The sequence below is a fragment of the Eretmochelys imbricata genome, chromosome 2, assembly GCF_965152235.1.
Source record: "Eretmochelys imbricata isolate rEreImb1 chromosome 2, rEreImb1.hap1, whole genome shotgun sequence".
Lineage (NCBI taxonomy): Eukaryota > Metazoa > Chordata > Testudines > Cheloniidae > Eretmochelys > Eretmochelys imbricata.
In genome coordinates, this window is record NC_135573.1 from 225,649,927 (window position 1) to 225,660,617 (window position 10,691).

General features: G+C 42.7%; 1 protein-coding gene across 1 annotated transcript; it reads right to left on the reverse strand.

Annotated features, from left to right (window-relative positions):
• Positions 1–310: 310 nt before the first annotated feature.
• STEAP1 (STEAP family member 1) lies at positions 311–8,969 on the reverse strand. Its single transcript, XM_077809420.1, has 4 exons — positions 8,874–8,969; positions 4,884–5,396; positions 3,311–3,475; positions 311–568 (listed from the first exon to the last, which is right to left on the reverse strand). Exons 1-4 carry the CDS (start codon positions 8,952–8,954, stop codon positions 311–313), a joined length of 1,017 nt encoding a protein of 338 aa, XP_077665546.1. The 5' UTR covers positions 8,955–8,969.
• Between the last annotated feature and the right edge of the window lie 1,722 nt (positions 8,970–10,691).

The window sequence follows — 10,691 nt, forward strand, 5'->3', positions numbered from 1 at the left end:
GCCTTTCCCTATGGCTGATGATTGTTTTACTTGTGGAAATGAAAAATTGGATTTTAAACAGCATAAGACTCAGAATAAAGAAATGAGTCAATGCCTGAGGAACCCAATTCAATCCACTATCTCAGTAAAGGGTACTCCCTTATCCCAGATCAAGTCAGAGGAGAACACAGATGCCACACCCCCAAACAAAAGTGGAAATGAAAAATACACAAATAGTATTTAACCAATGCATGCAACCCCCCCCCCCACGTGACCATTTCATAGAGCTCATTAAATCTATACATGGCAGCATGATAAATACTCATTCAATCTACAGTCTGGAAGTCATCTGTGTTTTATTCATCTCTATATTAGCATCCCAACCGCATCTGATCTTCTGGATCTTCTTCCTAAGGCATGGGAGAAGCAGGACGCTTTTACAAAGCAGGACTATAATAGGAAGAAAAATGGCGATCATAAATGTAGGGGGGGTGTACCACACGAATTGGTTTACGTCAACCCATTTATTCCAGGCAAATACCAATGCGTGAACTGTGCATAGCAGCAAAGCTAAATACCCCATCTTGCTCTGGAAAGAGAAAAGAACACAAGTTTATTTTTTTCCCCAATAACAGTAAAAAATGTACGTTATTAGGCAGACGTCGTAAGCACCAAGGGCTTGATGCATAACCCACAAATGTCACTGGGCTTTTGATCAGATCAGAGATCATTAATTCAGTAACTAAGGGGCTCAATCCTACACCCATCAAAGTAGTGGCAAAATTCTCTTTGACCTTAATGGGAGAAAGATTGGGCACATTTTTGCAACTTTTCCATGTAGCAGCAGTATAAATGAGATGTCAAGAGAGATGGGTGGTCTATGGTGCTACATACAAATCGTACTTTCCTCAGAAGACATAAGTTCATTCTTGATATCAGCTCAGTTTCCCCACATGCCATTTTTATCCTGCATTAGCAGGAGGATGGTTGTGACTTGATGCTTTGTTAGGCCTTTTCTACCCTTATTTCTATAAGAACAAAGATAGATTTTTTTAAAAAATTTCTTGCAAAGCAAATTATTACAATCAGGAACTTCTGATGTTCCACGCAATGAAAAAACAACCACCCCATTTAATAACTGTGGAAGAGCGCGGTGCTGCCTTCCTCATACAGAAATAACTCCCCCTGACGTCACTGGATTTGATTTCGGATGCTCAGGGAATTCAGGATTGGGCCCTAAGAGAAAAAAGTACTAGTAGCACCACTGAATTTGAATTTTCCGTGAAAACAAAAATTGTTTTTTTTTATTTAACTTTTCATAGTAATCACTGGGAAATCATACACTGCACTTTCATGTTCTAGCTATCCCTCCACATAATCAGATTGATGCATTATTTGTTTACAAGACTAATCTAGCATATTAGTGTTATTCTTCTGGTTAGATGGGCTTCTTTACCTTGCTGCTGGTATGGGCTGGGCGACGCCTAGATGAAGAAGAAGATGGGCATAACTGCTGCCCTTTCATTTAGGACAGCATAAGAAGCTATTGAGCTCCTCTAGAGAACCAGGATGCTGAAACACTAGGCGCATTACTCAAAAGAATGGCAGACGCAAGACAGGTCAGAAACAGAGCCACATAGGTGAAGGGGTTTCACTGGGTATTGTTTTAGTGGAGATGTGCGTGTCTGTGATAAAAGCAGGAGGGAAGGAAAAACACCACAGAAGCTGAGATACAAGCAGTAGCAAGCCAAGGACACAGTCAGAACCAGCACTGGGAATGTGTCCCTGAGACAGCTTTTGGGCTAAGTGCTGGCTGGAACTGAGAGAAACGAAACTGTCTTGTGCTATTTGATTCCTGCTGTGTTCAGGGAAACAGGACTTTATGACAGGTTTTTCTTTGGAAATTAACAGAATTTTATCAGAGAAACACTGAAGTATCAGCTATTTCTCCTCTACTGAAACAACCCTCTAGATCCTGAATCTTGGCTTACTGGTTGGGTCAAAAAGGGATAACAGTACTTTAATATGAATAACCAAAATTGTGAAGTAAAGGCCCCTTCTGACTACCTTTCCCCAGCTACTCTCTATACACCTGAGAATTTTCCCCACAACTGATTGCATCTCAAGTTACAGTATATATGATCCCCCATCACTGCACTGTCAGGAGATACTCATTGATGACCTAATGCAGAGTGCTTAATAGGTAATCAAACGTTCATGTTTAGGTGCTCAGGGTCTGATTCATCACTCTGCTAAACCAGTTTTACACTGGTATAACCTCAGTGACTTCAGGGGAGTCTTTTTAAATTAATGCTAATGTAAGTTAGAGGAAAACCCCAGCCCCTCAAACTGATGTTTAGGTGGCTGAAGCAAGCACATGTGGATGCTGAGCTTGGTACATATGTAAGATTGATTAGGTGTACCTATGGGCAGAATTTGACCCCTTACCTTTTCAACAAGATTCCTTTGCTTTGAATACACCTTTTTTGCTGGAGAGGGAGAGTGAAAGCCTATGTTTATGGTAAGGACCTGATCCTTGCCCTCCCTTCCGTCTGCTTTGTGCTGCTGAGGCACATCAAGGCATATCTGGGCCAGTAGGAATGGGCCAAGGTATTACTGAAATGCCTTTTATGGCAATGATAGTTGGCCAGTGGAATGATCCCCAAGTGACCATCACTGTCAGTGGCAAGCCCCTAGATTAGTGGAGCAGAAAAGTGGCCTTTCCCCCTACCTTGTCTCCTATATTGAACACAAGTTGGCTTGGTCCCAAGGATCTGGCCTTAATGGTTTGATATAGGATGTGGTAGTACAAATGCCTCTCTGCTGCCCTTCCAACATAGCGTGATCCTGTTCTGGACTCAAAATAATCTCATGTTAACACCCGTCTAATACTTGGTTTTATGATCAAGCCTCCAACAAAGGTGCAAATTGTTGGGGTGTTTTTTGTGATGGACTGCACTGAGCCCACAGTCTCATTTCTCATGCAGTAGGCCATGGAACAGCCGTCTGACTTTTTAGAACCAAGAATATCAAGTTGGTGACACCAGAACTAGTGCCTTACAGGTGTGGGGATACTCCTTGTCATTAACAATCTCTAATCTTCAACAACATTTTAGCCTACCAATATGTCAATCTTTTTTTTCCAAGTAACAAATAAAGTAGAATGATTGTTACAAAGCAATTGGCAAAGGACACTGAGTAAACTTTCAGACTGGTTTCCATGAGCACTGTGATGTTCTGATATTTTAAAGAAAGGCTATTACTGCTGATCTTAATTTATAATATAAAATCCTCCAAGAGCACACAGATCACATGCACTCTTTATGTGTACCTGAATACAGTGGAACTCTCTCCAGGTCAAAGAATGGCTGACAGATGGAACTGATGTTACTGCCAGTATGGTCAGCAGAGCTAGTCCCAGAATTCCTAGAGACACATAAATCTCCATTCTCCAGACATCATGTTCAACCCAGGCGTTTTCCTTTTTTTGCTTGACCTGCCAAAAGAACATCACATTTAAAGTGACAGACTGACACAGGACCTTGCTGTTCCCGAGAATTGTAGTTATTTACATTAGAGTCATTTAGCCATAAGTCAATACTGGGCTTTGTTTTCACTCCCTTTCCTTTGCTTTTGCCCTACAAATGGGAACGCAGCCAAGTCTCTGCATTTAACTCTTAGGTTATTTACTTCTGATGACAAAGTTTGCATCAGTCTATTCTGAAGGAAAATCACCTAGATTGAGAAGTGTTTACTGAATTGAGCAACGCCTTGACCCAGAGGAGACTTGTCCTGCAGCCTTTGTAACCTGACTTAGGAGGAGGAATCTTTATTCTTTCACAATCAAAATTCCACCTATTGCTAAATACCATATTTGGAAGATTCTAACAGGAAATATATTGACCTGGACTATTTTAAGGGGCTAATCAGCAGGCATTCTCAATTACTTTGTTATCCTGCCAGGATAGCTATTTAGCTCTAAAAATTACACTCGGCCCATTGAGTTGCCCTGAAAACAATGATCTGTACAGAGGAATGGATTAGACTTCAGAGGACCTTGATTCTCCAGGTTGTTCTAATTTATGGCTGCCTGCAACAGCCCTGAAGAGGCCATTGCATCAGGTAGGGATCATCACAATGCAGTGTGCTCCAGTCACAGTCATTCTGCCCTGACATGGCGCCAGGACACTCTCTATACCGGGGGCTGCGAGTGGCTTAGCAGCACTACAGTACCTGAGGGTACTCTAATGCCAGGGAAATTCCCAGCAGGCCAGCTTTTTGTAAATTCTGGAGCAAAGTGCTTGTGCATATGCCGAATTCTCAAGAAGCTGAAAACACCCCACCCTCTTTGAGTCACACACGTCTACGCTGTTCGCCAGCGGAAAGCTGAGATGGGACTTTAAGTCTAACACCACTTCACACTTATTTGTTATATATAGGACAATGGCAATTGGGATTAGTACCAGGAGCTGTGTAGATAGGAAGACAGTCAGATGAGGATCTCAAAGTACTTTACAAACAACTAATTACCTGTGAGGCAGGTATGATTGGAGCTGTTTTATGGAGGACTAATCTCAAACCCACACAGGGGAAGTGACTTGCTCAAGAGTTTGCAGATTCATTGGCAGAGCCAGGATTGACACCTGGAGGATGGGACTCTTATTTTCAGGCTTTAGCAATTAGATTCTGCTCTTTCACTTTAACATACCCCGGCCTGTTAAATGAAGCAATATATATTTTGTGGGTTAGCCCATAGGTTTTTAAACAAAGAGCTTTGTGGCGGCTGCTTCAGATTCAAATGAAAATCTTTCTCCTCACAGGCTTCTCTGCGAGAGTTGAGTAGATGTGAGATCAGGACTCTGTCAATAAAGAAGTTTTAGTTCAATATTTGGACCCAGTCATACCTGTTGGTACGCCCAGTTCAACAGCTTGTATCTGTAAGATCTCCTCATCGGGTAGCACAAGCTATAGCATGCATGCATTGAGGCAAAGAAAAAACTGAGAAGGCCAAGGTGCTTTCTTGATAACATCCAGCCATTCAGCCACTGTGGAAATCGTTTATACTTGGTCCCATAGTGGAGCTGGAAACCTGCAGCTAATATTCCTGGTAAATAAACCAGTGCCAGAAGGGTGATTGAAACCACTGGTAAAACTTTGTTTATGACCAGGATTGGAATTTTATAGAAAGTGTTTTCATTAGTAGTGACAAAAGGGTGGACGACATCTCTCAGAAAAGTATAGATAAATATTAGCAATGAGGCTACAGATGCTATCTTCAGTGGCAAGTGCCATTTGGGGAAGAGATCTTGCTTGCAGTATTGATCTGAAGGGTATTCGAACTCATCAAAATGACGTGTTTGATGTAAATGAAAAAATGCAACTGCTTCTTGAGTGTAGGTGACTTGCAAATCCGTATTCTGAAAAGGATAAAAAGAAGAAAAATGTGTCAAGTTTAAGAGATTAAAGAATCCATCAATCGTGTTAGACTCCTGCATTATTGCCCTTTACCATACGTTTCCCTTACATTATACAAACAGTAACATAATAGTTATCAAAAACAAGACAGCTCAAACATGTGAGGTTTCACCTCTCAGATACTTAGGTACCTAGCTGATCTGTGCTGAGGCAATTTAAATCTAGATTTCTGGTTCCCTATTCATCCTCTAAGGTGGTTTCTGAATAGATTTTCATTCCAGAAAGTTAACTACCACAAGAGAAGATTTCATTATGACGTCTTCTGATAAGAGGGATAAATTTCAAGACACAGATTAATAATGTAACCCAAATAATGCACATGGCAATGGAAGCCAGAGTCTGTATAATTCAACATTCTAGTCAGCCAGTGATATTTTAACTGCATTTGCAGGAGAAATTGAAAATTTTTTGATTGATGGTACACAGACGGTAGAAACCAAAGAGCTAGGAGTGCACATCAGCCCACTCCACGCTCAAGTCCCCTCCTCCCTCACCAGATACACATAAGATCTAATAGTTTCCTGCCTCATTTCTCCCTTCACAAATGATGTGAAATTTGATCATCTCAACTACAAAATTGAAATTTCTTCTGCCAGGTAGGCATGGCTTGATTGACTTTCGTTGAAGTTGGTGGCAAAACTCTCATCAACTTTGGTGGGAGCAAAATTAGGCCAGAACTTCAGCATAACACTATAGCATGCATTACAGTCAGTAAATTTAAAGACTGTCCTGTGGTTATTACTTCTTGGAGAGGGAAACAGATTAGAATTTATGTTTTCCTTTTATATCTATGCAATGATGGGATGCTGGTAGAAGTTTGTGTGGGGGTGGGAATTACATTTATTCTTCACAATCCAAAAGGAGTGTCTCCCTTCATAATCCCATACAAATAAAATAAAGCCTCAAATAAGCAAGAAATGGTTCCATCTGAAGACCTCTAACTTGTCTTATGTCCAGAACTCAGTGAAGAAGAGTCTCTGTACTAGATTTGGGAAAAAATAATTAGCGACAGTAATTTGGAAGATCTAAATCTGCCTCACATTAGGACATTGGAGGACTCCCAAACACAGGTGCCAATTTTCTTCTTTCTGGGTGGGTGGTTCACCCCTGCTCTGCCCAGAGGCCCTGCCCCCACTCTGCTCCTTCCCTCAAGGCCCCACTCTTGCTCTGTCTTTTCCAGCCTCCTCTCTGCCCCCTCCCACAAGCATACCCTGCCCTCATTCTGCCTCTTTCCACCCTGCTCTGCCCCCCTCCCTCCAGCGCCTCTTGCCCACTGCCGAACAGCTGATCGGCAGCAGGCGCTGGGGGGAGGAGGCAGAGCAGGGGAGGAGGGGGCCCGCCAAGCAGCTGATTGGCGTGTGGCTGGTTGGTGGCTGAGCACCCACTAATTTATAGCCTGGGTGTTCCAGCCCCGAAGCACCCATGGAGTGCCTATGCTCCCAAAGCAGGTTCAGGGCTGTCATCCAGCATCATTCTCAAGAACAAGACTGCTCCATATGACAATGGTGCTGACACAAGTCAGATGGGAAAATTCAGAGAGGATGTGCGAAGCGGGGCAGCATGTAGCCCATTGGTAATTGGGTGTGAATCTACACTTCAAGCTGGGAATGTAATTTCCAGCTCAAGGAGAAATACTTGTGCTAGCTATGATTGAGTAAGTACTCTAAAAATAGAATGTAGTTCCAGTGGCATGAGGGGTTGGTTGAGCAGCAGGAAGGGTAGCCAGCTTGAGTATGCAACTGTTGAAGACCACAGCACAAAGTAGCTCCTCCTGCCACCACAGCTACACTCTATTTTTAGCATGCTAGCTCCATCAGAGCTAGCGAGGGTATGTCTCTTTGAGCTGGTAATTCCACCCCCAGCTCTAAGTGCAGGCATACCCTAAGGCTTTGTCTTCACGGACAGAACAGCATTTGGGTTTTTGACAGCGAGCTAACAGGTGTACATAGTGATCTCGCTGTAAAATCCTAAGTGGAGACAAGATACTCACAATAGTTACTGCATGATAGTGAGGTGAGATCAGCCCTCCTCTGGGGTTTGACCTAGTTTACCTTATGCCTTGTCTCCAGTAGGTTTCACAGAAGGACAGCTAACATGCTAGTTATCCCACAGTAAAAGCACAGCTTGTCTGCCTCTGAAGACAGATTCCATTAGATGCGCTCAGGCGAGGGGTATCCCTACGCTGCAATCAGAGGTGTGACTGTAGCTCAGGTAGACATAACTGGGCTAGCTTTTATGTGGCAGTTCAGGGTTCAGCACGGGCTGTACAAGCCCGCCGGGGTCCTTGAGCACCTAGTCCCGTCACTAGCCCGCGCCGCCACATCTACACTGATACTTTTAGCAATGACAGCATGAGTAAAGCTTGTGCGGCTACGTCTGCCTGAGCTGCAATCACACCTTGAAGGGCAGTACAGACATTCCCTAAGCAGAGGCAGACTGAACTGGTGTAACATACATGCTGAGAGGACAGAAGGTGGGGTAAATTATATGCACTAAGACTCATCTGTGAACTTGGCCCAGAGGTTCTGACCTTTTGAAGAGGTAGTCTGAAAGGCCTAATTCAATATTCAATGATAAGAGATAGCTACCCTCAGAATAAGGCATTAGTTCTGTGACTCAGCACCTACTGAGGCTCTGGGGGATGGGCGGGCACAAGCCTGCCCACATCTAAAGGCCCCTCCCCCCAGCCAAAGGGGAGGAGCTACTTGTCCCAGGCCTCAAGCAGATTTGGTGGGGAAACAAATGAAAAAAAACAGGCAAGGGAGTGAGGGTCACAGGGTTAAAAGCAGGGAGCCAGAGGTGGACACTGAGCAGAGAACCCTGGACCGTGCCCACTGCTTCTCGAAGTCATCCAGGGAGCTAGTGGACACGGCCCAGAGGAACTCTACCCAGAGACATGACTTTAGGGAGGTTCAGAAATAGGCCCCACAGTCGCAGAACACCTCCCAGTCCAGCTTCCTCCTCCTGCAGAGGCAAATTTTTGCTGGAAAAGTTTTTTTTTTTTGCTGGATTTTTCTTTTGGGGGCAGTGAGAAAGACATAATGTTCATTGTGAGACAACTACTTTAAAAAGACTGTCTTTTAAAGACTGTCCTTTAAAGAAATTTAGGGATTTCTTACTGGAATAAAATGATTTCTACTGTGCTTTGTTCAGCTAATAGGGCACAACTCAAATCCCTCATGTAGCTCTGAACTGTGCTGCCACTCCAGTGGCCCAAACTGTGTATTTAAGCATGATCTCTGACTACACAGAATGAAATGTCTTTATCTTTTTATCTCTTCATGCCAATATTGTTACAAGACTTAAAGATGAGCTGATGAGATCCCCATGTTATGGAAACAGTTAATTCTCCAGAACAACCCAGGTGAGAGATCAAACATTTGCATGATGCATATGAGCTTTTTTTATATGTATGTTACCGAATTGTTATGGTTTCCCGTATTTCTCCCAGGCTCCGGTTTCTGAACTTCATCCTGATCCAGAGCGTTCCTGCTCTCCATTACAGAGGAACCCTGAAAAATAACTACAGGATGTAAGTCATCAAGTACTCAGATGCACTGCTGCAATTTTGTTGTTATTTTACTGAAATGCAGAAATGACCATAGTTTTCATTTGCCATATGTTTTCAGGACCATTTGCCTCCTACGGAAGTGACACACAGCCTGTGGCTTTAGAGTGGTACATGCTTCTTTGGGGCTTTCATGGCTCTAACAGGAGTCCCTTTCATTTTTTCCTGATCCTTGGCAGAATGAGGATCATGAGACCACTCAGTTCTGTCTGAGACATTAGAGGCAGCACAGGTAAAGCTAAGCAAGTTGAATGGACTTGCAAAGATCATGTCAATCCATAACAGTGAGGTTAAGGTGTGAGGAAGGGATAAAATGGAGAGAGATGAGGGCCTGCAGCACTATCCTCTTTTGGTTTCAATGCTGCCATTCTAATCATCCTTTCTTGTACCAGTTCACACAGATTTCCAAGAGCACAATCTGGATTGGAAAGACAGATGGGCAAGTGATATTCATGCATTAAGACATGCAGCTCTTATTCTGATACTGCACATTCTAGAAATGAGAATCCCAACAATACCTGCCAGCTATTAAAGGCTTGTGATATTGTGGAGGATGTAGTGAAATTTACTGGTTTCAGAGTAGCAGCCGTGTTAGTCTGTATTTGCAAAAAGAAAAGGAGTACTTGTGGCACCTTAGAGACTAACAAATTTATTTGAGCATAAACTTTTGTGAGCTACAGCTCACTTCATCGGATGCATCTGATGAAGTGAGCTGTAGCTCACGAAAGCTTATGCTCAAATAAATTTGTTAGTCTCTAAGGTGCCACAAGTACTCCTTTTCTTTTTGAAATTTACTATGATGGCTATCAGCTGGGATGACAGCTGTTGTTGCAAAAGTAACAATTAGAAGCCAATTTATCAGTTTTCTGGAAATGAAAACAATCCTAATAAGCAATACTGAAAAATAAACTGTGTGAGAATGAATGCATGTTCTCATCCAATGCAACACGTCTCAGCTGTGGAGCTGCACACAAAGAATCATTGGGGATGGGTCATGAAAGTGCACTTGTTTTCTTGAGCCAGAATTAACAAAGTAAAATATCTGCTGAATGTCCAGTAATGAGATGTGGGTTTGGAGGGTCCATACTAGGAGACATTAATAATTCTACTCTGTGGTAAATGCTAAATGAATTGGTAAGAAGCAGCCAACTCCAGTGCACCCACTGAGACAAAGAAAATTACATTTAAAAGCCCAGAGGTTGAGGAAATAGATAAATAGAATGATGGCTAAGTAGATCATAATTATTATTGTATGACAAAAGTGTTGTAGTAACTCCTGTCCTCACTGCATGTCAGCTCAACTTCCCACCTTCTACAGTGAAGCAGTAAAACCATTTAAAACCATAAGGGACAAGCTCCTGCTGTGGATATAAGGTTTGCTGTCCACTTTAAGCTCAGCTGGTAAACCAAACGATAGTTTTCCTTCTGATGTGATCATTCCATTTTGTAACATGAAAGCTGACTCAGAATTATGCTAAATAAACAAACTAGGGTCCAAAATCTGCAGCCCTCACTCAGGGAAAGCTACCTGTGAAGTCAATGGGAGATTTTCTGGAGTAAGGACTGCAGGACTTGGCTCTGTGAAAAGAGAAATAATAAACATGATTAGAACCTACTGTGGGAGTTACATCTGAAAATCTGCTGTTATATTTGCAAAATTACAGCATAG

Bases quoted from the DNA above. Each gene is read 5' to 3' on its own strand.
- STEAP1 (XM_077809420.1), bottom strand. From the start codon at position 8,954: ATGGAGAGCAGGAACGCTCTGGATCAGGATGAAGTTCAGAAACCGGAG. The intron at 5,397-8,873 runs GTAACATACATA...TATCCTTTTCAG, and splicing joins CGGGAAACCATAACAATTCG to AATACGGATTTGCAAGTCAC. The intron at 569-3,310 runs GTACACATAAAG...TTCTCTTTCCAG, and splicing joins GAGAGTTCCACTGTATTCAG to AGCAAGATGGGGTATTTAGC.